We start from the raw sequence: 22952 nt of genomic DNA on the forward strand, positions 1-22952 counted from the left end.
TTTGGCGCTAGCGTGCTACCTGTAAAGAATGAGTTATTGATTTTATTTAGCTCAAGTGGCTAGCCACAACTAATCCGTGTACCGTGTACTTTACTTTCTATAAAGTGAATGAAAATGGACGCTACTTTATCGTTAAAAGAATCAGTTCTGTCCTATTTAGATAGAAGTGGTGGCCTTCTGAAACTTGCTGAAGACTGCAAGCCGTTCAACGGTAAGATGCAGGAGATGAAAAACCGTCGTTTTAGCTAACGTTAGGTAACGTTAGAGGAAGTTACCGTACCTAGCTGATAGATTCTGGGGTTTGAGAAATTCCACTAAGCTACTCAGCCCCCCTCCCTCTTTCCAGACCCCCAACAGAGTGAGGCAGTCTACAGGTTTTGTATCGGTGTGAATCCCTCTGATGTGATAGAGTTGGATCCTACATTGGGTGACTGTGTTCTGCATGACCCCCTGAAAGCAACAGCCCTGTTTCAGTCGGTGAGTCATAAGTATGTGTTCACCTCCGACTTCCCATATCTTGGGTTGAGTTAAGATGAAGTGTTACATTCTGCCTTTGCTCATATCCTCTTTCAGGTTTGCTTCCTAGCAATAAAGACACTTTCGCTCATTGAAAAAATACACACAGAGAGTCAGGTATGGATGATCATTTATCATCTATCATTTATAGTACATATTTCTCATAGAGGCTAGTGAGTCTGGTTAGTGCCTGTCCTGCATCCGCTATTACACCTTAATTTTAAGGAACTGTACGTAACAGTTTGTCGTCTGCCTGTTCATTCTGAGGTGAATGTAATTCTGAAGCTGACACACCTGCCTCCATTCCCTGAGTACACCTTGGACCTTTGTGCCTTCCCCCGTGGATATGGCCCCATGAGGCCTGTTGTCATGGAGGGCCTGGTCATTGCCATGACAAGGGTCACGAAATACACCCAGGGGGCCAGGTTCCTCTGCACTGATGATGACTGCCCCTGCTCTACAGGTACTCCTGCCCCGAGAGCAGCAGGGAAGACTCATTCTCCTCTGGGCTCTCATTTCCTCTTTGTAATAAAGTAGTAATTATGGAGATAACCCAGAGCGAATATATTATCGGGTTTGTACACTGATTCAAAATCAGCTTCACATTCATATCTGATTGCATTTCCCTGACGCTGCCTCTAGGATTCCACCACATCCGGGTCCACGCCCCAGGGGCCACAGAGTCAGCTACTGTGAGAAATGACTTCAGCTGTCTGATGTGCTGTTCTCCCCTCAAAGAGGATGTCAAGTTCAGGGTGTTAGGAGGTGAGAGCGATACCTCTGACGCATGGGACATGATCTGAATCGGTTCCTGGGTAGAGGAGGTTTATAAGAAATTGTCTGTGTGGTTGCATTTGTGTGTTTGTCGAGACAGACAAACAGCTGGTGGAGCTGATCCATGTCAGAGCACTGGATATTCTGAGTGCCCATCCACAAAGCTCACTCAGATACCAGTCTGTCACCCTGTTTCTCAGAGGTAGGTCCACATCACAGAAATGACTTGTAACAGTTCACAGTATGTATGTGCTACACATTGCTCAAACAAAGGCCCGCTCTGTGATTGCATAATAGCACCCCTATTGAAACAGTGTCACCCTACCAATGGCTTTGTTTGTGAGTTAGTGATTTATTAGGTGCTTGGGGCAGAGCACCTCAATAAGAGCTTGGGCTTGTGATTGTCAGTGCTGGCAGAGTCTATGGGTGTGAGAATGTAATAGAAAGTATTATATTATTAGTGATGTACACACAGGATTAGCCTCAATGAGACACTAGATGGCATTGTGATTGGACATGCGAGCCTGTGTGTATTTACTGTTGCTCTATGCCACTCCAATACTGCTTACCACCTAAAAAATGTGAGTGCATTTGTTTGAAGACATTTGTTTCCTTGTACTTGATTGCCTTAGCTTTTGACATGAGGGCTGCCCGTATGTGACAGCTAAAAGGGGCAGAAGGGTGGCATGGAGAGTATGGAGACTGTCCTTCAGCCAGAGGGCCTGGGTTCAAGCATCCGCCCTGCTGGAGTGTCCTTGACCACACTGAATCCCTACCAGCTTCAGGGACTCTGTTCTGTGGCTGACCATGCCCTGTGAAACACTTATGATTTATAGTGTTTGTAGCATAGAACAAAATCTGTGCCTTGACTTTTGTTGGGTTAAGAAAGTTCTAAAAAGCTTACTTTTCATCTGCAAGTAAAATTCTTCAAGAACATACTGTATGTGAATATCCCCAAAATGCAGATGGTAAAAAAAAATCTGTTATATTCATTCTCCACTGTGAATGATATGGCTGTAATAGCTTATATTTACACACAGTCAGATGTCTTGAGGTTTGTCATTAATTTTCTGTGGCTTTCTAAATGAGGCTCATTTTGGAACACAAACTTAGTGGGGGAGAGTTCAAATAAATAGATCGTTGAGTAGCCAGCCACGCACAGTGCCTCTTGGTGAGATATTAGGTGTTCCTGTCCCCTCTAATAACATTGTCCAGCCATTACCCCTGAGAGACCAGCAAATCTCAGCACCAGGATTAGCATATTCTGTTGACCCAGTCCTATGGAGGAATTCAATACACAGGGCTCCCGTTACTAAACATATATGTTAATAAGTGCAAGGAACACTCATTAGCTGGCTGTGCGATTCCCACACAGAGGAATCTTTGTTCTAAAGGCCTCACTCTGTGTTTCTCTTGGCAGTGGTGTGTAGGTGGCATGCATGTTTCTTCAATAATCACCAGGCAGGACAGAACAACCCCTTCGAGTGTTATTGCTTTGTTTCCCTTCTTCACATAGATGAGCTGTGTAACTCGATGAGAATCGGTCGACTCTACAGGGTGTTGGGCATTCCTGCGCATGTGCACCAGTGGCCCAACATTACCTGGAGTGTAGAGGCAAATAGTGTGCAACCATGGGCGCCAGAGTGTAAGGAAGTAAATTATCTCACTTTAAATCCTGCACCTGCAGAAATACCAGCTGATTCACAGGCATGCTGTGCATAATTGTACAGTGTGAGAATTTATCCTTGACAGGGAATACCATGATTAATCAGAACACTTTTCAGCATTGCATTGTACCAGTGCTTAAACCTCCACCATGTTCCCCAACTCTACCTATAGATCCACATAAAGTCAGTGACAACTTCCAGGCTTTGTTGAAGGCCACAGCCTGTTCTCCCTGGAGGTTCTCTGCCATGGTGGCTCACTCCTTTGGGTCGGCTGTGGTTCCTCCAGACCTGTACAACACCCTGAAGCTCGGCTTGTTGCTCAGCTTGGTGCAGACCAGAGCGGACGCGACAGACACATTTCACTGCCTGGATCTGCTAGTGCTGACCACTGACACTCTCATACTAGACAGGTAAAGTGACCTGAATGACCAGACTTAGCACCTTATTGGGCACACTGAAAAAGAAGAAGAAGAAGAAGAAGACTACTATTTGCTATGTGTGTGTGTTTGTGTGCCAGGCTAATGGCATACAGCTTGAGCTTGGCACGTCGTGGAGTCAGACATCAGGCCTCGGGGGAGATTTTTGCATCACTGTCCCGAGACGAACACGGAGCGGGCACCGCTAACATCCACGCTGGCTCTGCCATGCTGGCCTCTGGGGGCGTTTGCATGCTGGGAGATCTGTGCTGCTACAGGAGGGACAGGTTGGATGCCATTCAGTCAGGTAGAGCACCAAGGTGGTTAATACTATTAGTTATGGTATTAATTGTAAAGTATTTTAAGTATAAGGGGAGGATACTGCTAGGTATAAGCATGAGGCGCAATTACTGCTACGTATAAGAAGACAATCAGAGCTTATTGATATACTTTCCGCCTCTGATTTTCCTGTCAGTTCTGGAGAGCCGCACCGTGTCTGTGTTCATCCCAGGGAAGAAGTATGGTGAAGATGCTGACCAGCACCTTTCCTTCCCAGTCCAGTGCAGCTTCTGGGCCCTGACAGACTCCACAGATCCCCCCCGGCGGCCTGGCAGGACAGACTGTGCCGTACTGGGAACAGCAGTGGGTGCAATCACGACATAATGTGTCATATTACCTTTATATAGCTCACGTAAAACATGTTCTGGATGTACACTAGCAGGTCTGAATTGAAATTTTTTTTTTTTTTTTTACAAACGTATTGTGTTGCCTTACAATGTCAGTAGAACTTAAGGTTGTTTGGGACAATGCATTGTAAGTTCAAGAAATGTCAAATCTCAGTGGACTCAAATGTTTGTAGATAGTACAGGCAAAACAGGAAATTGAGACAATTTACTTTCCCTGAAGGAAGTAGTTAATTGGTCCTACTCAGAAAACAAATTACCGCCCAGCAGAGCCCTTGAGAATAGACAATGCTTCTATTTTTCCTTATAGCGGAAGAAGGGTGGACAATTACTGTATTACCATAGTAGGTAAAAAAAGTACTTGTACTACAAAAGCTGTCATTCTCTTTAGGTTGTCTCCACTTACTTTCTGTCTTAAAATAGGATGGTCTCAGTCATTTCAATATAAAGGGATGTTTAACACTTATGAAAACAGCATTTTTACAAATGGCATCAGAATCAACTTGGACAGCTTTGTGATGTCCAGTTTCTTCTTTGTGAGCAGGAAATGGGTCCAGTGCCAGCTAAGCTGGCAGAGGTCTTTGGCCTTGTCATTCATTGTCGGGAAATGGTGGGAGAGCAGGCCCTGCTCGCCCAGACTGTCCACACCATCCAGCAGGCAGTGCAGCCCGGGGAACCGCTCTACCCATCCTGCGTGGATTTTTCCACACAAGACTACCAGGAAGTAAACAAATACGGCTCTGTTATGAAGTCCTTTGTGATGCCTTTTTTATTACAATTAACTGTCTGGATGTTAGTGTTTGATATTGGATACTATACATTTACCTTATACAGCATTTGCCATCGATTTTATGTCTTCCAGCTCTTGGCCCATGCACGGAGTTTGCAAGTGGAGCTGAGTCCTGGGGCAGAGAAGATGATCCATGGCTACTACATGGCCAGCCGCAGGGTCCGATCAGGCCAGAGTCAGGGTGTCAAGGTGTCTGTGGCCTCCATCAAACTACTGTGAGTGTTCTTTGACAAATTTTGTTTGAATCATTTTTAATTAAGCATTTCATCTGCAGTAGTTCTCAAAACTACTTGCTGCATCACCATCAGGGGCAATGTCCACTGTAATGCTACTATCCCCCACTAGGCGGAGCACCCTCCTTCATGTTACCCTCCAAAGACTATTTTTCCATATAGTTTTGACAAATGTTTACAAAGCCCTTTCAGTGTGGTGTCAAATTTAATGTGAAAATAAAACTATGAAAATAAAGCTGTGTAAGAGCACAGGACAAAAAAAAAGAAATGTCAAATGAAGTTCTCAATTCAAAAACATTTTTTAGGTTCCGATGCATATTTGCATGGGCTATACATATCAATTTAAATCATATTTAATCTTTTATTGACATTTTATTTCCTCTGTTTATACCCTTTTACAGATCTCTACTCATTCTGCAGTCAAAACCAATTCTACAAGCATTCACTCAGTTATAAATGGTCCTTTCCATGGTGTTTTTGTCACAGGATCTCTCTGGCTGAGGCCCACTGCAAACTGTGTCTGAGAACCACGGTACTGGAGGAAGATGCTGTGATTGCTGTGCTCCTTTGTGAAAACTCTATCACCCTCAAACATGGTACAGAATTTTTTTTGGATCACCCCTCCCCCTTACTGTTCATAAACTCCTTCAATAACTGATAACCATTTCAGCAACCAGCTCCCAGTTTATCAATATGCTGTGTATGAATGCAAATATCCTGGTAGAATATGTGCACACAGATCAAGTTTCCCAGTCACCTGTCTAACAAGGTTTTATCCAGGTGCTGCTTATTATAGTTATTAACAAGCAATGTAAGGGCTCTATGTAGGCCAACAACTGCTTCTAGGGATTGCTGCTTCTTCCTATAGGGACCTCTGCTCTCGTTATTCCACCTGACGCGGTGTTTCCCTGTGACCTGGGTGATCTGAACGGCTTGCACAGGCGAGACCTGACCCTGGAGCAGCTCCACCAGAACATCCTGCGCTTCATCTACGCCTACGCACCCGGGGCTGACACATACATCATAGAGGAATAAGACCTCTGCAAGGTTCAAAAAGCACAGGTAGAGAGCACAAGACCACTACCATGCTCCAGTGTTCATGATCCCGAGTGTTATGTTCTGTCCTGTCCCTTCACATTTTCAAACTCATGTAATCAGTACTAGCAAAAGCAAACAATTGTATTTAATTTATTGTAACTTTGTGTATGGAGGTTGAACTGATAACATTTAAGCAGGATTTGATGGAGAAGTATTTGTAAAAATACATAAACCAGAAAGAAAGTTCATATTCAGGATTCAAGTTTCATAGATTAATTCAACAAATTCCAAGTTGAGGCATTTTCCTGGCAAAATTGTAAGTTTAATTAATGATGGGTGGGGTCAAATTTCCAACAGGGACAAGAACTTGACCACAAAGTTCTGGAAGCCAAATATGGTTTCTCCAAATGGTGATCCAACAGCTCAAGCAACACTGTAAAGACATAAAAACACATTCAGACCAAACTCGTACACTTGAACAGTGCAGTACAGTATGTCATTATGCAGGCAAGTCAGTTAGTCACAGTCTCAGCACCCAATTTGTCTGATGGGTAAACGGCGAAAATGTGAACTCATCACTATTACAGCACAGACATAATACAATTTGATAGTCAAAATCCACAATATTGCATAATAGCTGTGGTGGGGGTGTATGGATCCAGAAATGGTACTTACCACTAAAATTATGTTTCCTCATATCCCGTCAGGTCATTCAACTGGCTCAGTAAACCTAGCAAAAAATGATTTAAAATTTTTAGCTCTGTGCATTGACACAAGTCTATGGAAATACAGTGAATTGTGTGGTTTCACAGCTACACAGGTAGTTCAGTTAGTCACAGTTTCAGCAGCCCATTTTGGTCTGATGGGTAAACGGCGAAAATGTGAATTCATCACCACTACTTATTATAGGAGATAATCAGTCATGTGCACATTCCTGTCTCAGGTAATTGGGAATGCAAAACAGTGAAGAGGTAATTTCAGAGCGTTCACTTTACTCACCTCAATTACGATGAAGCTGAAACCATATTCAGATTATTTTATTTTCCATTGCTGCTGCAGCTCATCTGCAGGGGAAGATAATTTCATGTCATTTTAATACCACTTACTTCTAAACATGTAGCACTTAGTCTATGGCAATGTTTCAAGTGGGTAATTTACATGTCAAACGTTGGATACAGGAAATTCATAAAATCAGATCCTTGCAGGATTAATGTATGACAAGTGTGATAGATGAATGCAAGAGAATGGGCATTACTGAGGTTGCAGCTGGTAATTCAGTTAGTCACAGTATCACCACCTTATTGTCTGATGGGTAAACGGCGAAAATGTGAGCTCATCATTATTCCAGCAGCAGAAGTGACCAATTCTCAACACAGATTTCAAACTTACCCAAGACTTAGTACAGCAGACAAGCCTTCTGACACATCTGGCTTCCAGTGAAATCTGAATACCCAGGGTAGCTAAAAAATAAAACAATAATTTACTAGGTTAGACTACATGGGCAAAACCTCCCAAAGTAATTTACCAGTATTACCTTTGACTCATTTACATCAGGACCAAGATACACATAGAATCCTTTTGAGAAACCCTGTACATTTTTCCGCAGTTAGACTGGTGAGTAAGTCAGTGCCTAACCACCCTACTGTCTGATGGGTAAACTGAAAAATGGGAAATCACTGTTCTAGCAGCGGAAATGACCAGTAGTAGACAGAACACTTAAGTACGGCGCTCACCTCCAGATCAGCACAGGAGACAAAGGCTTGCATCTGGCATCTCTCGTCTGCGACAATACCATGAGATCTGAAACAGCTGAAGTAGAAGAGAAATTTTTTTTACCGGATTGGGATAGTAATCATCAAGGCTCAATTTCACACAATATATTATCTATGTCCAATTTACACTGCAATAAAGCCAGTCCTGTTGTGTGATTACACTGGAGATTCAGTTAGTCACAGTCTCACCACCTTATTGTCTGATGGGTAAACGGCGAAATGTGAACTCATCACTATTCCAGCAGCAGAACCACCCAGTAACCAAAAGCACAGACACTTTAAAACACTTCAATGCTCACCTCAAGCTGTGAACAGTAGATATAGACCTGCATTTGGCATCAGTGGTCTGCAGGAACGGCCTGAGATCTGAAATGATATGAAAAAATGGCTTAATAACATTACTTACAATCTTGACCAATCATGAAAGCTCATGTTTAAATATTGATAGCATAGCCCTTAATTAATCTTACCATATCAGGTGTACCAGTCTTCATGATTCCAGTCAGCCATCTTCATCTGCACATGTAAAAGTCAACACAAGTTTGAAAGGTTAACTTTTATATTGCAAAGCCTTACAATAATTTCCACAAGATCAGTGTGTCTGATCGTCATCATAACTTCAAACCTTATAACTAATTACCCTCAAGAGTGAGCTATTGATTTTTAGCTTGCATGAATAAGCTGTACTGAAGGAATAGCCAATATGCTGAGAGCAGATGACTGATCACCAGAAGGTCAAAGGACAAAATGTAACACAGCTTGTGAGCAGAGCTAAGACCGCAGGTCTGAGGACGGGTTCAACAGCAGGTCACGACCTATGCCATGACCTTTCCTCCTCAGAAGGGGCCAAAGAAGTGGTTTCCCCAATGAAATAATTGAGGGGACAATTCCCTGACCGCCAGATCTTCTGCTAACCCCTTGGCCCTGGCCAAAACCATGTATGGACAGTGCTGCAAGACGTTGAATGACAAAGAGGGCAGCTCCTCATTTGAACTGTCTTAAAGAATGATTGATTGCATTTCTTGAAGGACACGACTTGTCTACAGTGAGAAATGAAAACCGACTCGGTCTCTGCACGTGATATGCTACTCTTCACATTAGTATTTTCACTCGTTGGAATATTTACCCACGTTTGAGTAAAGTCTGAAATATGCTTTTATAAACACATAACTGAAAAACGTATTCAGTGATAGCAGTAAGGTTACATCAGATTTTTCAGCTAAAGCCAGGCCCGTTCAGCCAGGCGTCTGGCTCAATAACTGCACGAGTATAACGTTAATTATTAGAATTTGCAATGCTGAACTAAGGATATTGGTGTATATTCCACGATAAACTTAGTAGTGTTAGCTAAGGTATTTTGAATCCAGCTGGGCACAACTGTTAAACTGCTCTCCCTTCTCCCACGTGGCCAAGAGAGCTAGCTTAGCTAACTAGCAACCACCGTGAGCAAGAATCAGTTGTGTGTTTGCTTGAAAACACGACGACAGCACGCATACAATACAGTTGTGAAGACAAATAAAGCCATGTTACTATTGCCTACCTACGTACTGACGAATAATCACGAAGAGGTCTTCATTTGGTTGAGGCTGGAGACGGAGCATGCTGCTCGCTGCTGGCCGGCTGTCCACCAAGAGAAGGAGGATTTCCGCTCCGTCCCTCGTCACTGCGCCTCAGCGCTGCGCACGGGAAGTTATGGTTGGGCAGCCAGTGCGCAGCTGAGCCACAACTGCCTTGATTTTCTTTGGCGCACAGACTTCAACTAAACAGAAGTGCCACTGAATGCATTCTCTTCATTATTTTCGACTCTAAAAGCACTGATTAGTGGTTTACCACTAACTATTTTAGCACACAATCGTCTTTAGTAGGAATTCCAGTTTCCTTGATATCTGCTGATAAAATAGACTGAACTTTTAAACATCTTTATACCCCTGCCCCTCTTCAGCTTGGTTGTAACAAACAGAACTAGAGCCACTATTTGTCTTTATTATTGGGGTGATTTGCCCAAACATTTATTAATAGGCTATTTTGAAGAGGTATCAAATAACCAGAATTAAATCAAAGTAAGCAAATAAATGACACTTATCCTACTATCAAATACGTGTGAAAAAGGCACAGGCAACTTTTGCTTCCAGTAAAAATACTGAGCGGTGGATTACATGCTATAATTTGCACAAATATTTCAGGAATTATTATTCAGTCTTTTTTTTTTTTTTTTCAAAGCCTACACTGTAAACACAGCTGACACACCATAAAGTCTTTATCGTAAAGTTAAGCCTATGAAATAAGATTAGGCTGTGTGATTAGCCCATAGGCTACTTTTGGTAAAGTTTGATTTTGTATTGTGACTTATTAAAATCCCTTATTTTACAAGTCAACATGTTGTATATTTAATTATTTTGCTGAGAATATTTCCGATATGAATTCACAGAAACAGAAGCGACTATGCCCAGATTAGACAGTAATGTCTTGAATCCCCAGCAAATCTGTCAGATGATACATGAACAAAATATTGGATCGCAAAAATGAAAAGGTCTAGCCTACATATGAACTGAAAATCTAATTTCTGACATGAAGTAGGCTATGTGGACTTTGTTATCATAACTCTATCGGTCATCTATTACACCCTTTTTGCTTTTCTTTAAATAATGGAAGATAATATTTCCAGAGATTTATAGACCTTATTCTTAAACTGTTTATTATGAGACATGGTCTTTCATTTAAGTCATTTATTCACAAACACATTTACAACCATGCATGTAAAAAATAAGAAAGAACATGAGATGAAGAGGCTCCATTGTTGACTCTCTGACAGACCACTTCACATGACAGATGTTAAGTTATTCACACATGCATTTAGTGCAAATGTTTTAACTGAAAGTGCACACCTCAAGCATGACGGGCTCGTTACCCCGCGGAATTTCAACAAATATAATACCTGGGACATGTATAGAACTGCACGACGCAGAGCTAAACAGGGATTAGCCAAAGATAACAACAGAGAAACAACGTATGCTTTCTCAAAATTTATACACATAGAATTCACGCAATATATTAATTTACAATGTCTTCCTATTGGCAGGATTTAGTGGGAGTAAAATCAGTTCGGCTAATTGTTTGTCGACAATCATACAAGATAAGCCGTACACTGCTGCCAGAATAAACAGCATGAACTCATGCAAATATTAAATTGTTTCATACAAATGATTTTATTACTGGGATTTGGACGATGATGGGCCTTGATTCTCTGACTCTGAGTGATTTGAAGTGTTCAGGAACTGTCCGCTTGCTCCGACGTACAGTCTGGACCGCATTGGCCATTTCTGTAAAGACATTCAAGATGATTATTACACTAATTGACCTCAGTAATATGTAAAATAGACATGCTTTCAGACGATGGTAAATGAACTGCATGATAAGGTAGGACTATATCAAGTCAAATTATGATCACTGTTTAGAAAGTCACAGTTTTTCATTTTGGATAATTCAGTGAGACATTTCGTTCTGACCATAAACTATGCCAGCTTTGCCAAAGCAATATTTTACAATTGTTTAGTATTTACCTTCTATATAGTAGCCTACAGTAACGGTCATGATGAAAATAATAGGCCTAATTGTAACAGCATAGCCTACATGTATAGACATAGCTATAGACCTTTATTTTTTTATTTATTATGATTATTATTAGGCTACTATTGCTATTATCTTTATTATTATTATTGACATTGTTATTATGATTATTATGATTATTGTTATATTGCTACTATCTCTCACCTTGACCGGGTGCAGGTAGCCGTCACCTTTCAGCGAGTGTAATGCCTCTGTTTGTTTTGTGCTCTCTCCCTCCTCCATGCCTTCCTCTTGCAGCGTCCGAGTCAAATGAGCAATATACGTGGTGGCCAATATCAACACGTCGAGTTTAGACAGCTTGGTGTCCGGCGGAACCGACGGCAGAGTCCTTTGTAGCTCCAGGAACGCGTGTCTCAGGGTTTGCACTCGGCTCCTCTCCCGCGCCGCGTTCGCCGCCGCCGGCCGTCCTCTGCCGCCGAGCCCGCCGGCCTGGAGCACCCGGGCCCGCTGCAGCTCCCGGCGACGACCGTCCGGACTGGGGCTGGAGCTCGGGCTGGATGCGGGGCTCTCCTCCGCGACTGTCCCGGGGCCGTTATCGCTGTCCATTCGGCTCGTCTGCCTTCCTACCATCGGGGGTCACTTACAAACCTAAAGGATTACATGAGATGAAGATAGATCAGTTCCGATTTTAATAGTCTTTAATAGTCTACTGTAGCCATTGTATTGCATGTTTTATGAAACACTTTGAACTCTTAAGTTAGGCTATAAATGACTAGCCTATTCTAGATATAGGCTATCTTATCTGTAGCCATGTGTCTGTTCTAGCCTTAACTTCCTATAAATTGAAACTGACAATTATTGTATTTGTATTGTATTAATTAAACAGTAACTAAGTTCTCTAGCCTGCAATCCATTATTGAAAAATATTCCTGATGTTGAAAAGTTGCATGGTCCTGCAAACTAAACACAGGCAACACATCGACTGGTCTATCCTTCCTATAGGTCATCCACTAACGAGCAAACAAACGAGCCATATTACAAAACAGACAGCAGGCCAAAGTTGGACTGAAGGCACCTGAATCTGAGATGATTGCTTGTTGAGTTGACAAAGAGTTGTATTACAAACTAAATCCCTGCCAGGCCTGTTGTCAGTGTACAAACTCGTGAGCCCATGCGTGCTGGGTGGTGTCTGCACGGAGCTTACCTCTGGTATTCCTCAAAAGCGCCGTCTTGAAAAACGACATCAAGGCAATCCAACGAGGGCTTCGGTAGGATACAGAATTTGCTCTACAATGTAGAATAGTCCCGGTCCGCGTCCAGCTTATCCTTATAAAGAGGCGCGTCTGGAGACAGAAGGTGCGCAGCAGTCCCTGTCCGCGCATCGAGCACTTCACCTGTGTGCGTAAAAGTCTCAGGAGCCCTTAATTTATTGGATACACAAAGCGGTAGACAAGTCTTTCACTCCCAAGTAATTAATCACAAGCCCTAAGACTCCCCCTCAGTGGAGGAGACTGCTCTTTTCCCTTTCCGAACTTATTTCTGTCTGAGGGGAGCGGAGAGAGACTCGTTTTCAACGCCAGAGGCAGTACTTTTTTCCCCTTTAATTCTGATATGGTAAGCCATAGCCCACTCCAATTGGCTGCGAACCTGACACTGTATTTTCTTTATAAGCCTATCAAAAAGTAGTAAAAGGAGGAAATTTAGTCAAAATGACTATAGGCTACCAAGTATCCAAAAATCTGCTCGTCATAGTCCGAAATAAAGGCTAGTCTATCAAAACGCTATTTGCAACAGACCATGAAAACAAGTTGACAAGTGTAAGTTGATATGCAAAACATTTGACTAATTGCCAGGGTGTCTTGAATTGCAAGCTCATTGGAACAGCTAATAAATAAACTCCAACACTGCAATCAACAGGCAGGCATTGAGGAAATTCTTGCGAGACTCATAAATTAATCACTCTGATTTCTAGGGTTCCAAACGGAGATGTCGGCAAATTAATGGAAGGAATTATTCATAATATGTATATCCTCGGACTGTTCTTAATAAACATTGTTTTTGTAAGGATGGAGTAACAGTACTGCTCGGGGCCACTAATTATGAGGCTAAGTAAAAGGAGGTTAAGTAAGCTTGGTTCCCTAATTACCCCATATCTTTCAGGGGTTACACACCCACGTGGCTCTAAAAACCTCATTCAAACATTCAGTCACATCGATGACAGTTAATACATCAATGGATTCCTGAAGTTATTACTGTAGGCTATCTACATACAAAAGAGGGCTGCATTATCTATCACCCAGCTGACGGAATAGAAGCATATTTTATTAACTTTGGATAATTTAACACCCTGTTATGACAGTAATGATCATTTACACTGGTCTGTGTCTCATGGTCCACTTATTTGCCGAAATGCATGGAGAAAATATATTTTATAGCCTATACCATGCAAAAAAAATGTATGAGAAAATGTGACCAGTGTGTCCGGCAAAATACAGTTTGATTTTGATACAGTGAGATATGGTTTATATTGTAAGACTCATGTTGAGGGTATTGCGATAGAAACCAAAAAATGGTGACTGGAAGTAAACCAGCTGTGAAACAGAGCGAAATACATGTGTAGCCTACATACTATACAGTAGACGACTTGTGAGTCACCAAAGAAACAATATGACACTACTGCCATTAATATTCTTTTACTTATACATCTTTCATCACATAAAGATACACCCACAGATAATTTAATTAAAAAATTAAAGTATTTACTTTATGAACTAATTTAAAGCAAGTTTATTAAAGGTAAAACAGAAATATAAAAAAAAATCTTCTAACAGAATAGGTGAAAAAAATGTCAATCTTCAAAACAAGTCAGACTAAATAATTTACAGGGCAAAGTGTCTGAAGCTGTTAACATTAGACAGTAATAGAATGACAGTGTGCAAGGATAATACAGGATAATAGGATATTATTGGCAAGGTGCTTAAACATAGAGGCAGCACTGACAGCTCTGTTTGTGTGTGTGTGTGTGTGGGGGGGGGGGAGTTGTGAAGTGTCATAGCTGTGTGTGTGTATGTGTTAACTGGACTGGCAGGTTTCTTACAGATCAACATGGCTGCAGATGGGGGATGAGACAGCCATATTGTTGTGCAGTCCTGCACTCATTGGGATCTTTAACGTTCGTGTCCTACAAGATCAGAGAGAAAGTATGAATTTATGAAGGACACGCATGATCAGATCATCAGTCAACAGTCAAAGAGCTTTTCCCTATACAATTACTTTGTAGCCTAACTCAGGTTGCATATTATAAGGGGTTGGAAAATGAAAATTTAGTGATGCATAAATATTAAGTTCTTCTATAATATAATCATAATAATCACAACAATCATCATATCAAAGTGAACCTAATAGGTGAATAAAACTGTTTGGATGATGACAAAAAAGCAAGTCAGGGAAGAAGGAAGGAAAAAAGAATTGAAATGAAATGAAATGAAGTTCAAATCTAATATATAATCTTGTCTAATTTAATCTTTGGCTAATATGTTTCAGTGTACTTTAGTTTTGTTTCAGCCATTTTTTGTAGTCTTGAGAGTAAAGTCTTTCTTCCTTAAGGGGAAAATTATAACATGGAACAGGGTGCGTTTCAACCCGTTAGCAATTGTCATCACTCATGTTTTATACGTTTCATCATCTAGCATACAAATATGACAGCAGGTTGTATGAGTAAATAGATTTAATTTCAAGCATTGAATGTCTGCAGTTCTATCAGTTTGTCAGGAATAGAACAGAGTCAGTGCAGAATGTCTGTACTTTCTTGCTTCACTCTCCGCGTCCGAGGGGCTGGAGCGGACTCTCATTCTGGGCCTCAGAGACTGCAGCGGCTTCCTCTTGTGCAGGACCTTAGTGTGGCTGTAGTTCTGTCCAGGATGTGGAGCCATGCTTAAGTCAGCTGAAATATAAACAAAGTCACAGCAGAACACACACACACACACACACAAATTAAAATTCAAAGAAAATTCAAATGCATATATAAACCCACCCAGCATGATGGAGGCAGGAAATACAGCAAAGACAAATGTGTTTGCAAATGAAATTTCTATGAGGGTCTTTAACATGTTGCCACATAATTCAATTAACACTTTCGTTTAATGGTTTCCACGTTTCACTGAAAAGTTACAACAGGATTATGGGGGTGGTTATTTCACCATAATGTGCCGATTCGCATTACTACACTTCCAATACACTTCTATAATCAATACTTGTAGCTAGTCAGAGATATGATCAGGAAGACCCATGGGAAATGGTAAAAAAAAAAATAGGAAAATGGGAATTACCATTAGAAATAAACAGGCTGATGTGTTCAAAATACCTGATCTCCTGAAGAATAAAGAAATAATCATGATAGTGTGGGTGTCTATACAGCAAATACCAAACATGTTACAGTAAATAAAAAAGTACTAGATTTCATGATTTACTTGTTAAGGGATAGGCGATCAACTGTCCGGTCATAATTTGTTCGTCCTTCACTTTCTTCTTTGACTCTTTCGATGCTTTCCAGTTAATAAGGAACTGCCTGGATAAGTCATTAATTTCCTTTCCATCGAGATCCTCTATAACAAAAAAAACAGGAAACACACAAAAAATCCAAACAAACAAAAAGTTAATTTCTCATTAGTCTGAGCTGACATAGTGTATAGTGTGACACTTTATCATGAAGTGTTGGCGTGTTGGAGGTGAGCGTGTAATTTTTCACCAAGTCTTTTGCACACAGTTATCAGGCGGTCTCTGTACTTGGGTTTTTGACATACAGGATTTCCACTCAAATCCATTTGATGTAGCTGAGGCCAGTGGCTGAACACATCCTCCAACTCCTGAAAATGGACAAAAAAGAGAGATGTCATCTATAATGCACTGTGGATAAACTTACTGTGCCCACTAATGATTCAAATGGCAATACTGTATCACTCCAGCCAGGCTCAGTAATTGCATGGGGGAAAAATGGGCTACTTTCTTTTAAACAATATGATGCGTAGTCATGTAAATATGATTATTACTAATCAGAGACATGCATCAGGAAAACCTTTTAAAGAAAAGGTATAAGAGAAAGGTAATGTGAAGCACAAGGGCCAATGGAAAATGCATAAACAACACATCAGTCTATTTTAATAAACAGTGTCGCCGGTGTCGTGTAACTACAAGTTTTCTCCTGGGGCAGTGTGAGGCTGGCTCCTCCAGCGAGTTGCCTGCAGTTGTATGTTTATCTAAAGGCACATTAATCCAAGCCTGGAAATATGAATACTCTCTGGACACGCTCTGATTGTTCATTGCCTTCCTGTCTTGGCCAAAGCGCTTCCACTTTTCCAGCTCGCGCTGCAATCAGTTCAGAGGGGACCCCTGAGCGCCGCGCGCTCCCAGGCTTTGATAAATGATCGTGTCAGGGCCGTCACTCAGAAGGGCCTCACCGAAGAGCAGGCCAGCGCCAAATTGCCCCCCACGCGGGGGCGCGGAGAGCAGCGCGGGCTGGATACGCACTGGGCTTGGCTGGCTCTCTCGGTTGGACTAATGATGGGCCAGTTATGAACCTGTAGTTGACCAGGGCTTCGATTCCCCTGTCCTCTCTGCCCTGCACACAGCTAACGGCCTCCGAAGATACTCCCCATTTGTCACCCTGGCTGACTGCCTGTCATAATCTATTTTAAAAATCCATAATGTTTCCTCTGGATTCTGACCAAATGGCGCACAAGGAGGGATTGATCCTTTGGGGTGCTGTCTTTGCAGAATCAATAGTGGCAGTCGGGTTGTATAAATTATAGGAGATATCTGCTAAAAACGAGAGGTCCCTCTGACACGTGTACAGCAATTACCTGCATCGAGGTTCTCAATAGAATATCACTTGTTTTGTGTTGAGAAAGTAGCCTTAGCTGTGAATTGAATTATGGACTGCTGTCCTGGTGTTACATGGCAGTGAGAAAGAAGACAAGGATTAAGCTCTTTAAAATTAACTCGTCAAGCTTTTCAGCTAACACATCCATTCAAAAGAGAAAAAAATCTGTGCCATCAGAGGGTGAGTCAAAAACCAACAGTAGGTCATTTTTCAAGGTCAACACAGTGAGCATAAATCATATCTCTGCTTCAGATGAATCTCCCATAAAGTTTAGTGCTGGTGGTGTTGAGTATCAAATGCAGGATTCTAAGGCAGAGAGGAAAAATCAGCCTCCCAAGGAAGGAGAGAAACTTGTGCTTGTTTAAAGCTGTCAGCGAGGAAGGTCCCAGGGGAGCGGCCCGCTGATTTGTTGAATAATTCTGACCCTGTGCGAGTCATGGAGACTGGGAACCTATGGCAGGATTTGCAGGATTTGCTTCTTTAGCACCCTATTCTCCATATCATTTCACACATCACTGCAGAGAGCAACGGAACAAAGTTAATGTTAACCCGATCAACTAATAGAGGGTTTGTTGACTTTAATGCGCAGTGCCGTGCATAGGTGCTGTGATGTGGTGCTGCTTCTCTTTTTGATTGCACAGCATGCACTCAGTTTCTACTTCTGCCATGCTGGGAGAGAGGGGGAAAGTCTTGAATGGTAACTGGTTTCACAGAAGCATTTAGCTGAGTAAAAAACCTAGATATTTTCAATGTACCTCCATATCATTCAATTTATTGTCAGCAGCGGAGAAATGCTGGAGTTCCCTCAGCGCTGCCAGGTCCCTGATCTCATCAATGTTATTGTTATTGATATTCAGGACACAGAGAGATTCCTGTAAGAAGAATCCATCTTTATGAAGAGAGAAGAGTTCATCTTTATGGTCAATACAATAACAACATATTTCAAATATTACCATGTTGACACTAAAGGAGAAAAAAGAGTGCACTTCAACAAAAGATACATTTTGTGTGGACCACTCAGCCAAAGTTATTCAAAAAAGTAACACACATCCCACAAAAAGGCAAAAATAACAGAGTATGTACCTTGCACATGAATTTATTTTGGACACACATACACTGAAACAAAATCCTACCATCTACTAACACATTTGTCAGAGCATTTCTTCACGACGACAGCTCCTTAGCAGAAGCACATTAGAGTACTATTTCAATATATGTGTGGGGCCAAAATGAATCTGTAATATATATATACATAATATAGTAAGTACTGTATCATTTTTGCTTTTGTGGGATGTGCTACCATTTTCTCTTTTGTGACTCATAACCCGTTTGGATTAAACATCCACATATGTCGTTTTTACATGTCTGGACTACTAGGCTCATGTCCAAATCAGATTCTAGATACTGCTGTTGCTAAATATTCATTTTGGTTTGAAGTTCTATAACAGCACATTTATAAAAAGCTGGAACTCTTTACATTTGCACAGCAATTTCTTTAATTATCCAAATAAACAAGAAGCTGAGACTTTTGGTGTGTTTATCCATGGCCTGGGCAGTAAACGAAGTAAACAGACCTAACTGATTTGTCAGACCAGAGAGAGCAACAGAGCGCTCTTTGACATCATCAAACCCAGCACAATACTGCTTTTACATGGATCACTGGCCTCTGGGAAATCTGAGATCTTTTACATTGGATGTGATAACACACCACATTGGAAACACCACACATATCTTAGGGAAAAGTAAAGGGAGAAAATTAGGGTGTCCTCTTTAGGCCTGACTATATTGAGATATGTGACAAAATGATTATATAATCATTTAATCATACTAGCATAATCATCCTAATTCTATATTGGCCTAATTTAGGTAGAAAGTGGGTCTTACAGCGAGGGAGAGGAGAGTTCTGGGGTCAAGGAGCAGCTTCTCCCCTGGTGCCAGCCTCTGGTTCTCCAGATGAAGTTCCTTAAGCTCTTTGAGCTGCTCTAATCCCTCCACCACTGTTATACTGTTTCCACCAAGATACCTACAGAGAAACACACACACACACACACACACACACACACGTAAGACTCCACCTGATCAACACAGCACAGGGGAACAATCGGTCGAGCTTGTCTACTCACAGTTTGGAGAGCTTTTGCAGATTGGAGAGGTTTTCTATATGGGTGATGTTGTTGTTCTGCATGTACAGATGGGTGAGGTTGGAGGCAAAGCCAAGGTTGCAGATGTGTGTGATCTGATTGTCGTACAGGTAGAGAACAGTGAGGTTTCTACACATGGAGAGGTCGCCCTGAAAAAAGGATGATAAAGTGACGGCACAAAAAGTGAGAAAAGCACAGAAATGAACCACCAGCATTAGTGCTGAGTGCAACGACTCCGGCTACTTACAATATCCTCAATATTCTTGTTGGAAAAGTTGAGATGTGTGAGTCTCTTGAGGTACTGTGAGAGGGAGTGGCTCCTTTTCTTTTTGAAGTGGTTGCTAGATTTAGCAATCAGATCTGTGGTCAGGCGCACCATGGCTCGTCACAGACGCTGGCTCAGAGAGGATCCTTTTCAGCTTCAGCCAAGCGTTCAGCCCACAGCAACGACTACAGCTGTCTGTTAGGGAGAAAAACAGACGTGTGAGCTAAGATACACACCAGGAGGGAAACAAATGTTATTGGTCTGTCATACAGAGTTGCCCAAAGAGCAAGAAATATAGTCTCATGATTTCCTTTACATCAGCATTTGTGATCACACAAAACAGGCAAAGATTAGCCTTGTACAGCACTTTAAATGGGCCAAAAAGCTGATTGTCAATCCACAATTAGGGATAATTGATGGAAAAACCATCACTGTTCTCTAGGAAACTTGGTAAGGGGCCAAAGGTTGGGTGACCACTCAATTTGTGGTAATTAGACCAGTCTATTCCCCAAACAGACTGAGCAGAGCTTCCACAACTTCCTATTTCTCAATACTCATGGGGCTTGTTTATTAGCTTGAACTGACATTGAGGTATCAAAATATGCACCTCGTTTTTACTTTCAAAGGAGACATCACCACGCACCACCCCACCCCCTGCTAATCATGCATTATTCCATGTGTGTAAATGCGGTGTGTGGGGGGAGAGAGAAGAGAAAGAGAGAGAGATGTGACAGCAGGGCTTTTCTACACTTGATCTCGAGTCGGGGCATCAGGCCGAGGTCAGCTGACAAGAGGCGCTGATCAATAAGAGCTGGACTCTCTGGACAGTACGTTAACTTCCCTCTCTAGGGATTCACGGACAGCAGTTAATCATTGTCAAAGAAAGGGCGACACTCATCACTGTCTGGGCAAAAACACATTTAGTTAGGGCAGGTCAACCAGGTAATGGTGTAGATAAGACTTTCAGAATGACGGGAAATTAGGTAAGCTAATGCAGATAGTGAAGCCCAGAAGAACGTTCAGCTAGCTTAAAAGCTAATGCTATAGCCGCTTTTATAGGTAACGTTAAAAAGTAAACCCACGTCACCGTCCCTTATTATGGTACATGTATATATATATATATATATGTTTAAGCAGACCTACCTTTTGGACTTGGCAACAAAGTGTAAAACAATGGCTAAAAAATGTCCGAGAAGTTGTGAAGCAAGCCGCAAATGTACGCCTGTCAGATGAATTGGTTTGTTTGAGAGGACCAAATGGTTTCTATGGAAACCATGCCAAGGAAGTAGCGCGTGGTCTCCTCTGCGATCAGCTGATGGCCAGACGAAATGGAAGCGACGAGGAACGAAACATGACATTTTTGCATATCTAGAATCTGAAATATAATTGTGGGTACAACATAGCATTGCAGCACTAATTTCCATTTCCATTTGCCGTTTTAGGAAAAAAGACTAAATTATACAGCCGAAAGCCTAAATTAAATTCATTTTAATTACATTTTAACCATATGGACCGAAAGCCTAAATTGTTGGATCTAGAACAAATAAAAGCTAAAAATATGGTAGAAAAGTTATGGGTCGAACAGAAATTCCTACTCACTCACTCACACACACACACACACACACACAAACAAAACACCATTAATTATTGTATATGCTAATTAATTCTAATAAATAGACACGATAATTAATGATTACCCAAGTACTGCATTTATCAAAATTATTCAATAACCAGTAAAGGCTTTGTGAATAATAGTTAATAAGACTATGCATAAGACTCCTGCTTGCAACCAATAGACAGGACATGCTGCTTTTTAAAAGTCAGAATAGGTGGATGACCTTGAGTTCTCCCTCTTTAATCAAAAATATTCACAGCTGAGGATCTAAATGTATGAAGGCCACTAAAAACTGTATGTTTATCATATTTTCTAACTTCTAACTTTCTAGCCAAGATCACATTGCTCCAAGTAATAATGTGCATCATTCCTGGTAACATTCCAAGCCTGGACCACAGCCCCCTTCTCCTAGTGACCCCTGCATTGTTAGGCCATATCATGTCAAGACCCGGGTTTCCTGTGAGTGAGTGACTTGCCTCCACTTATGCATGCAGGAGCACTTGGCGGGGAGGAAATGTAGAACGTAGTGCCGAGCAGGCCTTTTTTTTTTTCTTTGACTCTACACCCTCCAGCTTTCTGAGAGGGGTTCAACCCCGTCACTGCACCATGCTTATGGGGTTAATTCTTCTGAGAGCCAATGTAAACACAATATCTCCAGACCTTAGTGGGGTCATTAGATCTACAGGGCCTATAGGTGCCCAGAGATAAATAACGATTAATCATAAGACCTTATCAATCTGCTGCTCTCACAGCTACAGTCATATCAGTGTCAAATCGCCGCTGTTTGTTGTTCCAGTGTATTTTTGATGTGGACAGCAAAGGAGAAGGAATTCCACTGTAATTCATGAAGGCTTTTTTTTTTATAGAGAAATAATAGGGAACATACTGAACGTGGAATTTGAATGTTGCTAAAAGTTAAAGGAGTAAAGTAAAATACATAGATAATGGATGCTTCGCTGCCAATAATTTGACTTGATTAGAATTTACATAAGTTTTTCTTATTCCACATTTAGTCAAGCATACAAACGTCCATCTGGTGATAATCACAATATTTACATGTCCAATGAGTTCAATATGTTTCACTGATTCTTAAATCACCATGGAAGACCAAGCATTAGGTGAAACTGTTTCAGAAATCGCATAGTCTGAATACCTTCTCAGCACTGACAGTCATCCATGTAATACATTTAAATATCTGGCAAAAACATGAGCTATTCAGTAGACCATGTGTGCAGAAGACCTATTCAACTATTTCAAATTCCTAAATTACATTAAAGATAATCTAATAGGTTTCCCCTTACTAAACCGCTACATTGCACACCCTCCATTTTAGAACATGGCTTAAATAATGGTAAAAGAAAATCATTATGAGAATTGGTGCCAAAGCTCATGTGCATGAGAAAAAGCAGACACCTCCGCTGCCCCACTGGGATTCTCTCCGCTGCAATACACGACATCAAAAATATACATTTAGCCATTACAATACCATAAGAAAAAAAGACATGACATGAACCCAGGCCAAAGCGGTCATGTGTAAAAAAAGGCAGACTTGGTGAGTGTCTGCCTCGATGGAGAGCAGACACGCTGGGTGAATAGA

General features: G+C 41.4%; 3 protein-coding genes and 1 long non-coding RNA gene across 5 annotated transcripts; 1 reads left to right on the top strand and 3 right to left on the bottom strand.

Moving 5' to 3' along the window:
* The first annotated feature begins 114 nt into the window (after positions 1-114).
* Positions 115-6292, top strand: LOC139651315 (minichromosome maintenance domain-containing protein 2-like). Its single transcript, XM_071528193.1, has 14 exons — positions 115-211; positions 347-477; positions 574-633; positions 784-979; positions 1159-1281; positions 1391-1492; positions 2807-2935; positions 3130-3367; positions 3475-3680; positions 3849-4015; positions 4601-4780; positions 4919-5061; positions 5566-5675; positions 5948-6292. The coding sequence occupies exons 1-14, from the start codon at positions 115-117 to the stop codon at positions 6112-6114; spliced, it is 2049 nt and encodes a 682-aa protein (XP_071384294.1). The 3' UTR covers positions 6115-6292.
* Positions 6293-6417: 125 nt separating this feature from the next.
* On the bottom strand, positions 6418-9559 carry LOC139651317 (uncharacterized). 2 transcript variants are annotated; one of them, XR_011695715.1, is made up of 8 exons: positions 9430-9559; positions 8360-8405; positions 8189-8255; positions 7851-7926; positions 7507-7577; positions 7117-7181; positions 6793-6847; positions 6418-6550 (listed from the first exon to the last, which is right to left on the bottom strand). It is a non-coding gene; the product is annotated as an uncharacterized lncRNA (long non-coding RNA). The 2 variants fall into 2 exon arrangements; XR_011695716.1 differs by having other exon boundaries at positions 9438-9529.
* A 1090-nt stretch (positions 9560-10649) lies between these two features.
* LOC139651316 (transcription factor 24) lies at positions 10650-12928 on the bottom strand. Its single transcript, XM_071528194.1, has 3 exons — positions 12661-12928; positions 11661-12104; positions 10650-11209 (listed from the first exon to the last, which is right to left on the bottom strand). The coding sequence occupies exons 2-3, from the start codon at positions 12084-12086 to the stop codon at positions 11099-11101; spliced, it is 537 nt and encodes a 178-aa protein (XP_071384295.1). The 5' UTR covers positions 12087-12104; positions 12661-12928; the 3' UTR covers positions 10650-11098.
* Positions 12929-15914: 2986 nt separating this feature from the next.
* Positions 15915-19854, bottom strand: ppp1r42 (protein phosphatase 1, regulatory subunit 42). The gene is made up of 6 exons (XM_071528197.1): positions 19723-19854; positions 19458-19624; positions 19219-19357; positions 18090-18206; positions 16204-16321; positions 15915-16060 (listed from the first exon to the last, which is right to left on the bottom strand). The coding sequence occupies exons 1-6, from the start codon at positions 19852-19854 to the stop codon at positions 15915-15917; spliced, it is 819 nt and encodes a 272-aa protein (XP_071384298.1).
* Between the last annotated feature and the right edge of the window lie 3098 nt (positions 19855-22952).

This window comes from Centroberyx affinis, unplaced genomic scaffold (genome assembly GCF_046629955.1).
Source record: "Centroberyx affinis isolate AG114_WGS23_722 - 3 ecotype Tasmania unplaced genomic scaffold, CSIRO-AGI_Caff_v1 ptg001632l_1, whole genome shotgun sequence".
In the NCBI taxonomy this organism is placed as follows: domain Eukaryota; kingdom Metazoa; phylum Chordata; class Actinopteri; order Beryciformes; family Berycidae; genus Centroberyx; species Centroberyx affinis.

Excerpts from the sequence above, each read along its gene's own strand:
- ppp1r42 (XM_071528197.1), bottom strand. The coding sequence starts at position 19,854 with ATGGTGCGCCTGACCACAGATCTGATTGCTAAATCTAGCAACCACTTC. Across the intron at positions 19,625-19,722 it reads ACAAGAATATTGAGGATATT|GGCGACCTCTCCATGTGTAG; the intron begins GTAAGTAGCCGG and ends TCCTTTTTTCAG. Across the intron at positions 18,207-19,218 it reads GAACTCTCCTCTCCCTCGCT|GAATCTCTCTGTGTCCTGAA; the intron begins GTAAGACCCACT and ends TTCTTCTTACAG.
- LOC139651316 (XM_071528194.1), bottom strand. The coding sequence starts at position 12,086 with ATGGTAGGAAGGCAGACGAGCCGAATGGACAGCGATAACGGCCCCGGG. Across the intron at positions 11,210-11,660 it reads GCTACCTGCACCCGGTCAAG|AAATGGCCAATGCGGTCCAG; the intron begins GTGAGAGATAGT and ends ATGTCTTTACAG.
- LOC139651315 (XM_071528193.1), top strand. The coding sequence starts at position 115 with ATGGACGCTACTTTATCGTTAAAAGAATCAGTTCTGTCCTATTTAGAT. Across the intron at positions 1,282-1,390 it reads CAAGTTCAGGGTGTTAGGAG|ACAAACAGCTGGTGGAGCTG; the intron begins GTGAGAGCGATA and ends TTGTCGAGACAG. Across the intron at positions 4,016-4,600 it reads GTGCCGTACTGGGAACAGCA|GAAATGGGTCCAGTGCCAGC; the intron begins GTGGGTGCAATC and ends CTTTGTGAGCAG.